The sequence below is a fragment of the Coregonus clupeaformis genome, unplaced genomic scaffold, assembly GCF_020615455.1.
Source record: "Coregonus clupeaformis isolate EN_2021a unplaced genomic scaffold, ASM2061545v1 scaf0626, whole genome shotgun sequence".
Classification (NCBI taxonomy): Eukaryota; Metazoa; Chordata; class Actinopteri; order Salmoniformes; family Salmonidae; genus Coregonus; species Coregonus clupeaformis.
In genome coordinates, this window is record NW_025534081.1 from 115222 (window position 1) to 130090 (window position 14869).

The 14869-nt window shown below is 42.7% G+C and overlaps 1 protein-coding gene across 2 annotated transcripts in view; it reads left to right on the top strand.

The window, feature by feature from the left end:
- The first annotated feature begins 1147 nt into the window (after positions 1–1147).
- LOC121548220 (metallophosphoesterase MPPED2) overlaps positions 1148–14869 on the top strand; it is a 104494-nt gene continuing 90772 nt past the window's right edge. The window contains exons 1-2 of one of the 2 annotated variants that reach the window (XM_041859622.2): positions 1148–1405; positions 4068–4342. In XM_041859622.2, coding sequence (XP_041715556.2) covers positions 4215–4342 — 128 coding nt within the window. In that variant the 5' untranslated portion in view covers positions 1148–1405; positions 4068–4214. Of the gene's footprint in view, positions 1406–2716; positions 2933–4067; positions 4343–14869 lie in introns of those variants that run through there. The other variant, XM_045216178.1, reaches the window with a different exon arrangement.

Genomic DNA, 14869 nt, shown 5'->3' on the forward strand with positions numbered 1-14869 from the left:
TTGAGCAAATATTCCCTTTAGTGGGCTTTTAGTTAGTAGCCTAAACTGAATTAGTGCATTTCTACTGTATTGATGGTAGCCTGTGGGACATTAGGAACCAGCAGCATCAGAGTTAAATATTGGAACAGAGATAAGGAAGTGGTTGAGGTATAGGCAGTAGGGCAGGCACATGATTCCAGCTACAAAGCGTTAAAGTAACTGTCCAGTGTTTCCAGATTTCTATGAAATATAACCTATAATTAATTACAATATGAGTGGAATAGTTTTCCTTCCAAAAAATTGTAATTAAGTATGTTAAAAAGCAGTTTTTCTGTGTTGAAATGGTGTGGGCGTACCCCAACAACAGAATGGTGGGGGCGTATACCGGTCATTAAAAATATTCATGTGAGTAGACCGCTGATTGGCCAGCTGAATGACATCATTCTCTATGAGGAAATAGCAAGCATTTTTTAAACAGTCTGACATACAAGTTTGAGGTGGGTTTTTGACGTTTTTTTTTCTTCTCAATTTTATTCTTTGGCCAGAAATATGAGTATAGGATGAGTCAACAACATTATTTGGGTATGAGTTAACAGAATATGAACTTTAAAAAGTGAGATTTTCACTGGCCCATTACTTTAAATGTGAACAAATAATTGTGTTTAATCTATTAGAGAAATCACTGCAGGATGACTGCTGTAGGCTACAGCTGCTGGTGGACTGCTGCATCTTTGGCTGCATGGTGGACAAACGATGTGACAGTTGGAGAGTTCGTGGACTTACAGCCACAGTATTGAATTCTGTATCATGGTTTTACTGAAGGAAATCGATAGCCCCATACTCCCCGTCAACTCTCTGTCACGTCTGTGCTGCCCTGCAAATGTGAATCGCAGTAAACACTAAATACTCGTATACTTTAGGCAAGCCTACCATATCAATGCCAAAAGACAAGCCACGAATGGAGAGAGAAATAAAGTATCTTTCCACGTGGAAACGTTGCTGCCCGTTTCATGGTGGTTGTCTTTCTAAATGGAATAGATTGAGCCAGCGTGCAGAACAGGGGTGTTTGAGACAAACGGGAGCGCTAACGCGCGCACATGTCTGTCTGTGCCCGTGCTCGAGCCCGCGTGCTTGGCTGTGCTCTCTCTGCTCTCTCTGACCCCAGTGGCAGTCCCATCTCACTACACCGCACTCCGGCTCCCCCTCTGTCAGATAGAGGCTGCTCTCTCTCTCTTGCTCCCCCTCTCCGCCTCTGTCTGTCTCGTTTCCACAAGAGCCAGCCGAGGTCCCCCAGGGTCGAAGGTTCTGCCCTGCCCGCCCAGACTGCAACCCCCGCCGGCCGCCAAAATCTGCATTCTCCCGCATGGATCTGCGTCTTCTGACAGCGTAGAGGGCGACCCCGGAACACGTATCAGCCAGAACGAAGGTAGCTATATTCACCTCTGGCTTTGAAAATCACAGGCATGGAGAGAAGAAGAAAACATGACACAAAGCCGTAGGTTAGAGGTGCCATGTCATTTACGAGGGAGAGCAAGAGGTTAGCGCAGATGGTTCGCTGACACTGACCACCTTTGCTGCTTTTTTTTTTATACGAGATGCCAGTTCACAGATTCATCATAGACCTTTTTGTTCATTATTGAAAACAGCAATGTTATGGCAAGCGGTGCACTGAGCTAGTAATGTGTGGTATCATAGGGTCAATTTGTTCCCCTCTCCCCGACTATATTAATGCGGTGGTAAATAGTGCGTTTATAATTTGAATCTGCGTTTTTAAAGTTTGGAACGTGTATGTTTGCATTGGAATACAGAGGAACTACAGTGTATTGGCGCGAAAGCATTTCATATGCGAAGCTAAAGCGTGCATTTAAAACGCATGGGCAGATTTAGCTACTTATAGTAGCTAGTTGCAGCTAGCTATGTAGGCTACCAAGGTAAGCCATCATAGGCGATTGCAGAATACACACGTCTGGAATATCTAGCTACCAATACCATGCATGCTCACTGTCTGCAGTTTCACCTTTTTTCAATGGAGTGCTGCAAGCATTGGGCAAAGTTTACGGGTGCCTGTTTACAGTAGCCTAGGCTAGTGTAGGCCTATTGTAATGCGTACAATTTCCACAGACAATTTGGGGATATTTTAATGCATTTATTGTTATCTTCGAGGCCTAAATGTTGATAGATAAACACAGAGGGAGGGATTTAGCCTAATTGGTAGATAGCCATGGTCACTGTGTTGCTTTGGAGTTGTTACAATGTATAACATTGGATCGTCTTATGTTGCTAATAATACAATGTATCCTTATGTATTGTTGCGTCGATAAATTGTATCAAAATCAAATAAAAATTACATTTTATTCGTCACGTACACAGTTTACAGCATAGAGGCTATAAAAGGTGCAGCGAAATGATTGTGCGCTAGCTCCCACAACAATACAGTACAATAATCAATATAAATAATTTTAAAAAGTCAAATTAAAAATAACAAGTAGTTAGAAGATAAGTAGCCTATGCAAAGTAATGAACTGATATGTACACAATAGGGTATATATTATGGATGTGCTATGTTAAGTATGTACTGTATTTACATAAATAAAGTAGTGTCTTCGTGTCTATCAAGCAGTTGTTAACACTGAAATGAATCCTCTCTTGAACTCCGCGACCGTTGTTTTAGATTTTTCAATTAGTGATGGACTTTTAAATTGAGGGGCACAGTAGGCTACCGGTTCTTGCATCAGAGAGATAGTGCAAGTGCAGGTCACGTATAAAAAGCTTGCAGGTGCGATGTCAAGCCCACAGTGGCTACTTACTACTGACTACAATCAATCAGTGGTTGAGACAAAGAGGGAGCGACACAGGGTCGAGGGAGGCACAGAAGAACTGAAGCCCCATTGAGCAAGCTTCCAAAGCGGCATGCGAAATCACACTACACCGGTAACTTGGGTCGTTTTCTTGGGTCAGTAACGTCCGTTTATGTTAGTTACTCTATGGCACTTAGTTCATAAACAATCGCACAATATTGTGATTTATGTAAGCTATTTTGGATATACAACTATTGATAGATTTATCTGATATGTGAGTTTGTGCCTTAAATTGAAATGTTGCTAACTGCATGACTATCAAACTATGGATATACATGTATAATTAGAAATTATACGGACTTTTGAAATTAACTATAATTCGATTTTAATATAATTTGAGAAATTATAACCACATTGTAAAATTAGGATAGCATCAACAAATCTGTGCTTCTGCATGCAACTATTTAATTAATACAATTTTATGCTCTGATTTATTTGTCATACTTTTATACTTTTTAATATTTGTTTTCAATTTCAAAGTTATTTATGCATGTATTGTAATCCATTAGTATGGCCAACCTTCAAAGTTCTCATTATTGCATCCCTTTATTGACCAATGGTTGGTCGGTTTAGTTTATTTTGTCATACAAGATGAGTTTGTCTTTATCCAAAATAATAATTAAATTTTCAGGGAAATTACTGCAGAATCAATGGTTTGTAGTTATTATTTTCTGATCTTCAGTTGACAGATGTTTTTAGATGGCCTTTGAATAGTTTAAGATATTTAGACTGGTGATTGAAATTACTGCATGTGTATTTTTTCTGTCCAGATTATAATTATTTTATAATACTATTGCAAAATTGTAATTGTATGGCTTAATCTGTTTGACAAATCGCGTTCTCAATCAACAAAAGGAGGGTTGTTACTGACTCTTTCAACTGTTGCTTATTTAGCAAATGAACACGCAGTATTTCCCTATTTAGTTTTACGAGCACCTGCTTATAGCCGCTTCCCACCTGCATACTGTATCTTCAGTATTTACTACAATTTACCATTTTTACAATCATTTGCCATGTTCACAGTTTACTGTCAATGTCCGTCATCACGACAACCGCTATTCAGGAAAATGATTGTGTTTTGTTTTGTTGTAGAGGAAGCTTGTTATGTGTACCTATTTAACTATCAGAATGTCCTGTTCCTACTTTATTTCCATCACGGTCTCATCTACATTTACAAAGGTGCCTGCTTGTGATTTAAACTCTGTTTATTTTCTCTTTGTTTTGCTCCAGATTGCTGTGTGGTCGTGGTTCAGTGTGATTGATCCGGTCGTGTGCACGAGGTGGTTATAGTTCTGAGCAGCGGTTCTGAAGGATGACCGCTGAACAGTTCGGCCTTGGATCCTGGTGAACGGTGTCTGATGTCCGAACTGCGGAAGCATGGCTCATGGAATCGCCTCTCAGGGCAAAGTGACCATCACAGTGGACGAGTACAGCTCCAACCCCACACAGGCCTTCACTCACTACAACATCAACCAGAGCCGCTTTCAACCTCCACATGTCCACATGTGAGTACACACGTACACACGTACACACACACACACACACACACACACACACACACACACACACGTAACACACACACACACACACACACACACACACACTCAGATTTGCCCTTTACATACAGACACACACACGTACACACACACACACACACACACACACACACACACACACACACACACACACAGATTTGCCCTTTACATACACACACACACACACACACACACACACACACACACACACACACACACACACACACACACACACACGTGTTGTTTTCCTATTCCTTCTTACCAAACTTGTACTATGCAACTTGTACTACCTGTGTTCGAGGTTCTACCTGTGTTGTAGGTTCTACCTGTGTTGTAGGTTCTACCTGTGTTGTAGGTTCTACCTGTGTTGTAGGTTCTACCTGAGTTCTAGGTTCTACCTGTGTTCTAGGTTCTACCTGTGTTCGAGGTTCTACCTGTGTTGTAGCCTATGACTAGCTGATAACAGCAGTGTTCTGAACCATGGCATCCCTACAGCATGTTCACTATGTCCACCCTGTCTATCAAGCTGCCCTCTTCATTTAGTTATCCACCCACTTCTTTAACGTTACTGTCGTCTGGTCTGATACCCAACGCCCTGCTTTTCATCAGCAGGCCAAAGTGCTCTGACCGGCGAATCTCGACCGCATGTGGTCAACAGAACGCTGTGGGCCGGGACGATGTGACAGAGTGATGTAAAAGGCATTGTAATATTTATGATTTGTGAGAAGCGGGCACTTTTGCAGGCTGGTGCTAGGCTTGTTGTTGCACTCTATTCTGTGGTTGTCTGAATGCATGGTCTGTGGTCTCTCTCTGGCTCTCATCTTATGGTGTATGGACAGGGTGTTCTGACCACTATACATCTGTCCTCCTGGTACCTTATTAACCATGGATCCTCACATAGTTGTTTAAATGAACCATTGAAGCAAAATCTTTTCATATCATTGGTCAGAAAATATATTGCATTTTTGTAATGCAAATCGTTTTTGTTACACTTTATCACATCTGGTATTTTTCACCCTTTTCCTTGTATTTACATAGAAAATACATGGTAAATGGTAATGACATAATACTGTAATTAGATAATACTTTAATTACCTGAACTACCTTTTTGTTTCTTTGGGATACAATAAGCTAAGCACCATGATAAATACATTCATGTGTTTCCTGCACTCTACTACAGGGCTACCAGTGTCTCAGGCATTCATTCTTTAACCCTGTGTATGAGACTGGGATGACTGGTGTATATTCACACACACACACACACACACACACACACACACACATTCACAAGCGTTCCTTGAGCACACGCACATCCCACAAAGACAAACAAACACACACACAAACCCAAACACACACATACAAACACACACATGTAAACCCCTCCCCCACCATGTAAGAGTGCTTATAGAATGCATGCTCTGTTCTGGGAAAGTAAGGTTTGTTTAGATTGGGGAGATAATGATCAGATTGGCCCGGGGTTAGCCTAACCCTGCCACTGCATCCACAGTATTTACACATAAATAAAAAAGTTGCTGCTCCTCCTGAACCAGATAAAAAAAGAGGAGAGACGGGGCTTGCCTTATGAAACTTTATCCTTGCTAATGTTTTCCCCCCATCGTGCCGGGCTGACGGTCCAGGAGACTATTTAGATGTCTGTGACTCGAAGCACAGCAGCGTCTCTTGTGTGGTGTGGCAGGAACTGGAAGGTATCGATGCTCTTTAACACACACACACACACACTCAGGGTGTACGCACACACACACATACACACAAACGTGCACACACACACACACACACAGGATCCCACACATTCAGACCCCATCAGCTGCAATTCACGCTTGGTAACGTGACCCAGGAGTCAAAGTGAACATTCTTGGGAGCATGGGAGCCTCTCTGTGGCAGACAAACATAGCCCAGCCGTGTTTGTGTTGCTCTATTTTCCTGACTGTCTGTTTTCCCTTTCCTCTCCTTTTAGTCGTCCCGTGAAGTGAAATGCTCAGCATCTTGGAACATGTGCTTTTAGTTGGGCCGGTAATTGCATTGCGTCCAATTTGAGTGGGATGTGAAGGGGAAAATGCAGAGGAGGCCAGACAGAGAGGCATGGAGTTTAGACTGGGACTAAGGAGACACTGGGAGTTTAGACTGGGACTAAGGGGACACTGAGACTGGAACTAAGGGGACACTGGGAGTTTAGACTGGGACTAAGGGGACACTGAGACTGGGACTAAGGGGACACTGGGAGTTTAGACTGGGACTAAGGGGACACTGAGCGAGACACTGGGAGTTTAGACTGGGACTAAGGGGACACTGAGACTGGGACTAAGGGGACACTGGGAGTTTAGACTGGGACTAAGGGGACACTGAGCCTGGGACGAAGGGGACACTGGGAGTTTAGACTGGGACTAAGGGGACACTGGGAGTTTAGACTGGGACTAAGGGGACACTGAGACTGGAACTAAGGGGACACTGGGAGTTTAGACTGGGACTAAGGGGACACTGAGACTGGGACTAAGGAGACACTGGGAGTTTAGACTGGGACGAAGGGGACACTGGGAGTTTAGACTGGGACTAAGGGGACCCTGGGAGTTTAGACTGGGACTAAGGGGACACCGGGAGTTTAGACTGGGACTAAGAGGACACTGGGGGGTTTAGACTGGGACTAAGGGGACACTGGGAGTTTAGACTGGGACTAAGGGGACACTGAGAGTTTAGACTGGGACTAAGGGGGCACTGAGAGTTTAGACTGGGACTAAGGGGACACAGACTTTAGACTGGGACTAAGGGGACACTGGGACTGGGACTAAGGGGACACTGGGAGTTTAGACTGGGACTAAGGGGACACTGGGAGTTTAGACTGGGACTAAGGGGACACTGAGACTGGGACTAAGGGGACACTGGGAGTTTAGACTGGGACTAAGGGGACACTGGGCATTTAGACTGGGACTAAGGGGACACTGGGAGTTTAGACTGGGACTAAGAGGACACTGGGGGGTTTAGACTGGGACTAAGGGGACACTGGGGGGTTTAGACTGGGACTAAGAGGACACTGAGAGTTTAGACTGGGACTAAGGGGACACAGACTTTAGACTGGGACTAAGGGGACACTGAGACTGGGACTAAGGGGACATTGGGAGTTTAGACTGGGACTAAGGGGACACTGAGACTGGGACTAAGGGGACACTGGGAATTTAGACTGGGACTAAGGGGACACTGAGCCTGGGACGAAGGGGACACTGGGAGTTTAGACTGGGACTAAGGGGACACTGGGAGTTTAGACTGGGACTAAGGGGACACTGAGACTGGGAGTTTAGACTGGGACTAAGGGGACACTGAGACTGGGACTAAGGGGACCCTGGGAGTTTAGACTGGGACTTAGGGGACACTGGGAGTTTAGACTGGGACTAAGGGGACACTGGGCATTTAGACTGGGACTAAGGGGACACTGGGAGTTTAGACTGGGACTAAGAGGACACTAAGAGTTTAGACTGGGACTAAGAGGACACTGAGAGTTTAGACTGGGACTAAGGGGACACAGACTTTAGACTGGGACTAAGGGGACACTGAGACAGGGACTTAGGGGACACTGTGAGTTTGGACTGGGACTTAGGGGACACTGGGAGTTTAGACTGGGACTAAGGGGACACTGGGCATTTAGACTGGGACTAAGGGGACACTGGGAGTTTAGACTGGGACTAAGGGGACACTGGGCATTTAGACTGGGACTAAGGGGACACTGGGAGTTTAGACTGGGACTACGGGGACACTGGACTCTAGGGAGGTAGGGGTGTAGGTGCTTAAAGGTTGGCATGCGTCCAAGATCACACTTTAACACACACATATATGCAGTCAACCACGCAAACACATGCTGACACACACACACACACACATACACACACACACAGCCTTGTGCTGTTCACACACTTCTCTTATGACAGCATCATTTATGATGAGAATAACCTCAATGCTGTTCAGTGAAGGGAGAACATTCAGACTGAGACAGCTCTACACGGGAGCTGTTCTCGCTGCTTTTAAAACACAAAAGCAGACGCATTCACTTAACTACGATGCAGCGGAATTCGTTTGTAGATGGTTTCGTAAAATGTGGAATTGTGGTGTTAATGTGGAATTGTGGTGTTAATGTGGAATGCAGTGTTAATGTGGAATGTGGTGTTAATGTGGAATTGTGGTGTTAATGTGGAATGTGGTGTTAATGTGGAATGTGTTGTTAATGTGGAATGCAGTGTTAATGTGGAATGCGGTGTTAATGTGGAATGCGGTGTTAATGTGGAATGTGGTGTTAATGTGGAATGCGGTGTGAATGTGGTGTTAATGTGGAATGCGGTGTTAATGTGGAATGCGGTGTTAATGTGGAATGCATTGTTAATGTGGAATGCAGTGTTAATGTGGAATGCAGTGTTAATGTGGAATGCAGTGTTAATGTGGAATGCGGTGTTCATGTGGAATGTGGTGTTAATGTGGAATGTGGTGTTAGAATTGTCTGTTTTTCCCCTTTTTGTTTAGTTTGTTCCGTAAAACATTATTCACACAGGAAACCCCGTGCATAACGCATTCATTTGATCATGTGGAAATGGGAGCCCCAAAATAGGACTGAGTTGCATCATCTTTTTTCTTGTTCTTTAATTCCAGATTTGATTCCCTCGTTCTTCTCCAGATGCCTCGATAATTACTCCCACTCTCTGAATAATTGAGAAGCTCATAAAAGTGTGAATCATTTAACATCAACCCAACTGTGTGTGTGTGTGTGTTCTGTATAAATTCTAAAGAACAGAATCAAAGCCATACATACAGTACTGTTCATCCAAATGAACACACTCGCCGTATCAGTTTTGGTAGATTTTCTTCTGATAATTAGCCCAGCTTATGTCTAGATATGTGCTGTTTGGTTTTGGACAGTGATATGATTTGCTGTGATAGGGTCCTCTTTGTGAATGAGGAGGGGGAGGGGTGTCTGGGGGAGAAAGGACTACTGACGGGGAGTGTGTCACATGACAGAAATACCCAAACAAGCGGGGGATTTTGGGACAGTAGCCTAATTAAGAAGGGTACTTCCGTCTCCCTTATAATATGTGAATGTTAAGTCACTGCGTTTGATTCACATGCTTAGAATTTTCAGTGACAAAATAGGATACAAATCACTTCAGAAACCTCTCTCTTCTCATACTACACATAATAACAGACCCGCAGAATTCATTAAGTCTAGCTGAAACCTGCCCCTTCCCCTTTACCTCTGCCGGCCTCTCTACTCCTCCTCCAGCCCTTTCCCCTTTCCTCTCATCCCTTCCTCCCCCTTCATCTTCTTTACTCCTCGCTCCCCTCACTTTCCTCCCCTCTTCACCCCTCTACTCCTCTACCCTCTCCCTCCCTACTCAGACAGTTTCAGGAGAAGCCATAGTAAGTTTTCCCCCCTCGTTGGAAACTAAACAGCTGGTCCCATTTTGTGTTTCTTTGTTCCCGGGGCCCGCAGCTTCTCCTTAGCCGGAATGGAGTGCTTTTGAAACAGGAGAACCCTTGATTGAGTTCCTCTCCTACCCTTGGCCCTGGCACTACAGCAAGGGGGACGGGGGTTAAGTGACAGTTGACAGTCAGCAGGTCTGTTGTTTTGAGATGGAAGCCATTTTGATGTCGGTGAGATTCTGGCCTTCCCAACCCAGGACGCCGCGGCGGAAGGGATATCTCCATGATGACACTTCCTGTGTCGTTAGGAATAGACACCTTTCATGTGGCAAGTTCTAGACCGCTGCCTTGTGCCCACATTTTATTTCCTATTCACTGAGCTTTTGTTGAAGCAGTTTGCATTTACAAATTCAGCCTGACTTCCCTCCGGCGCAAGTCATTATAATGTGTAAAAAGGAAACGTACTGTTCATTTTGCAGCTTGGTAAAAGCTTGACAAATATTTCGTAAATGTATTCCAGGTGGATGTGGGTCCATGCGGGTCCGGTTTGTTTGTACTTGAAGCGCTTTATGAGTGTGGATATGCTGCTACCACATCCTGTATCCTGTTTTACATTTTAGTCATTTAGCAGACGCTCTTATCCAGAGCCACTTACAGTTAGTGAGTGCATACATTTTCATACTGGCCCCCCGAGGGAATCGAACCCACAACCCTGGCGTTGCAAGCGCCATGCTCTACCAACTGAGCTACACGGGGGGACATGTGCAGAACGGTTTTGGCACTGTTCTGCACAGGTATCAGGCTGAAGATGTATATTCAGACTAATAACAGTTCATTCCTCTGTGTCTCTGGGTTGGCTTGAAATCCTGAAATCCCTGGTATTGTGTGTGTGTGAGGTGTGTGTGTGTGTGTGTGTGTGTGTGTGTGTGTGTGTGTGTGTGTGTGTGTGTGTGTGTGTGTGTGTGAGGCTGCAGAAACACACACACACCACCGTAATACGCTGTGTCTCTACCCATCCCCCCTATAGCCAGAGGCCTGTCAGCAGCACAATTAAGGGCTGTGGCGTAATGAAAGGAACATTAGCAGAAGCAATTTATTCCTCAATGAAGCGCCGGAAGGTTCCATCCGTTCTATACTTTCCCATTATGGCAGGACTAACAAGGAGGGGCCAGCAGGACTAACAGGGAGGGGCCAGCAGAACTAACAGGGAGGGGCCCCAGGATTAACAGGGAGGGGCCAGCAGGACTAACAGGGAGGGCCAGCAGGACTAACAGGGAGGGGCCAGCAGGACTAACAGAGAGGGGCCAGCAGGACTAACAGGGAGGGGCCAGCAGGACTAACAGGGAGGGGCCAGCAGGACTAAAAGGAGGGGCCAGCAGGACTAACAGGGAGGGGCCAGCAGGACTAACAGAGATGGGCCAGCAGGATTAACAGAGAGGGGCCAGCAGGATTAACAGAGAGGGGCCAGCAGGACTAACAGGGAGGAGCCAGCAGGATGCTCCTCTACTAGATACAGAGAGGGATGGGGAGATCATGTGCCTGTGTTTTAGATTTCCCTTTCATTCATCCTCATTGTTTCCTCATTCTGTCCATTCGTTTCTTTCTTCCCCTTGCTCGTTCTCTCTCTCTCTCTCGCTCCTCTCTCTGCCTCTGTCTGTTATTTCTGTTCATTTTGTTCCTCTGTAGTTTATTGAATTAGAGGACAGCTGAAACGCAGAAGATAAGAGAGGCGCTCTCTGCTCCTCTCCCAGAAATGGTATTGCTCTGTGGATGAGTGAGCATGGGTGGGGGGGTGGGGGGTTGTGTGTTTGACTGTGTGGGGTGCATGCGTGCTTGTTTGGGGGGTTGATAGGGTGAATACGGAGCAATATGTTTTGATGTTTCACCTGGATGAGCAATAAAGGAAGACCAAGCAGAGAGGAAGGAACAGTGGTAAATATTTGTTACCAACCCAGTCAGGCAGTGATCATTATCTTTGTAATTTGCCCTCATAGCGTTTAGAGCTCAGGATAGGGTGATATGGTTGTAGGATGCACACACAACTCTCTTGTTGTCTTGCTGTGTCCCATGAACCCACATATGAACTCCCTGCAACATATAAACACACACACACACACATACACACACGTACAAGCATTAATACTGTTCACCCTTTTGGGTTCTCTCTCGCTTTCTGCCTCTCTCTCTCTCTCTCTCTCTCTCTCTCTCTCTCTCTCTCTCTCTCTCTCTCTCTCTCTCTCTCTCTCTCTCTCTCTCTCTCTCTCTCACACACACACACACCAGCTTTTTCCCTTGATCTTGCTCTCTCTCACACACTCCCAGTGGCATACAGTAGTTCTGAGAGAGGGTGATAAGGAAGAACAGTCCATTTGTGGTGGTTGATCTGTGCCGTGGTGATGCTATCCCCATCAAAGACACAGATCCATAGGGGAGTCTCTCTCTCTTTCTCTACCTCTCTCTCTCTCTACCTCTCTTTCTCTACCTCTCACTCTCTCTCTGCCTCTCTCTCTTCCTCTCTCTCTTCCTCTCTCTACCTCTCTCTCTCTCTCTACCTCTCTTTCTCTACCTCTCACTCTCTCTGCCTCTCTCTCTTCCTCTCTCTCTCTACCTCTCTCTACCTCTCTCTCTCTACCTCTCTTTCTCTACCTCTCACTCTCTCTCTGCCTCTCTCTCTACCTCTCTCTCAACCTGTCTCTCGCTCTCTCTCTCTACCTCTCTCTCTTTCTCCTCACTGCGTGCCTCTGTTCCTAAACACCGCCCTAAACACAAACACAGCTACTTCTCAGAGCAGCCAACCTTCTCCACTAAATAACCCTGCTCTACATCTGTAATATACAGATGATCAACTAATGGGATTTAGAATGTCATGTACACCTCTAATACACAGACTATAAACTAATGGGATTTAGAAGGTAATGTACACCTCTAATACACAGACTATAAACTAATGGGATTTAGAAGGTAATGTACACCTCTAATACACAGACTATAAACTAACGTGATTTAGAAGGTAATGTACACCTCTAATACACAGACTATAAACTAATGGGATTTAGAAGGTAATGTACACCTCTAATACACAGACTATAAACTAACGTGATTTAGAATGTCATAAACCCTTATTAATAGTAGTGTAAAATCATTAGTAAACTTGTTTAATCTTGAAAATATATAATGTATTTATTAGTAAATACATGTTTTATGACTAAATCATTTTTTTGAATGACTGTAATCTCAATTAAGCAAATCATAATAAACAGCAGGTCACTTAATTTAATGTTGAAGAAACTAAACATTATTAGCAGACCTTGCTACTGAAATGTGCCTTCTCAGAGAGAGAGATGAGAGAGAGCGAAGCCCATAGTTCCTCATTCAGATCTGTGCTTTAGTTAGTTTATTTGAGTAAATTCCTCAAATGTTTTTAGACAAATACCACCTGTCTTGACCTTATTACCACAATCATAATTTTGGAACAAATTAAATAATTTGAATTGAAGCTCTGCGCTCCGGCTGTTTTACTACAACAGGCATGCAAATGGAGACAGGTAATCACATATTTTTTACCATTAGGTAGGATGGGGTCAACTCCAGTTGATTAGCGATTCGACATTTGCCCTTTGACCCCAAAGGCTGTAGGTTGGGGTCTAGCCATTAGAGGGCTATCGACTGGAAAATGATTAAGACATGACAACTGTGGTGGGTGTTGATTGGGAATGAAAGAGGGAGAGAAGGCATAATAGAGGAGAATATGTGATTATATGTAACTCTGTAATATGTGATTATATGTAACTCTGTAATATGTGATTATATGTAACTCTGTAATATGTGATTATATGTAACTCTGTAATATGTGATTATATGTAACTCTGTAATATGTGATTATATGTAACTCTGTAATATAATAGGTGATTATATGTAACTCTGTAATATGTGATTATATGTAACTCTGTAATATGTGAATATATGTAACTCTGTAATATGTGATTATATGTAACTCTGTAATATGTGATTATATGTAACACTGTAATATGTGATTATATGTAACTCTGTAATATAATAGGTGATTATATGTAACTCTGTAATAGGTGATTATATGTAACTCTGTAATAGGTGATTATATGTAACTCTGTAATAGGTGATTATATGTAACTCTGTAATATAATAGGTGATTATATGTAACTCTGTAATAGGTGATTATATGTAACTCTGTAATAGGTGATTATATGTAACTCTGTAATAGGTGATTATATGTAACTCTGTAATATGTGATTATATGTAACTCTGTAATATGTGATTATATGTAACTCTGTAATATGTGATTATATGTAACTCTGTAATATAATATGTGATTATATGTAACTCTGTAATATGTGATTATATGTAACTCTGTAATATAATAGGTGATTATATGTAACTCTGTAATAGGTGATTATATGTAACTCTGTAATATGTGATTATATGTAACTCTGTAATATAATATGTGATTATATGTAACTCTGTAATATGTGATTATATGTAACTCTGTAATATGTGATTATATGTAACTCTGTAATATGTGATTATATGTAACTCTGTAATATGTGATTAAATGTAACTCTGTAATATGTGATTATATGTAACTCTGTAATAGGTGATTATATGTAACTCTGTAATATAATATGTGATTATATGTAACTCTGTATTATGTGATTATATGTAACTCTGTAATATGTGATTATATGTAACTCTGTAATATGTGATTATATGTAACTCTGTAATATGTGATTATATGTAACTCTGTAATATGTGATTATATGTAACTCTGTAATATGTGATTATATGTAACTCTGTAATATGTGATTATATGTAACTCTGTAATATAATATGTGATTATATGTAACTCTGTAATATGTGATTATATGTAACTCTGTAATAGGTGATTATATGGAACTCTGTAATATAATATGTGATTATATGTAACTCTGTAATATGTGATTATATGTAACTCTGTAATATAATATGTGATTATATGTAACTCTGTAATATGTGATTATATGTAACTCTGTAATATGTGATTATATGTAACTCTGTAATATAATATGT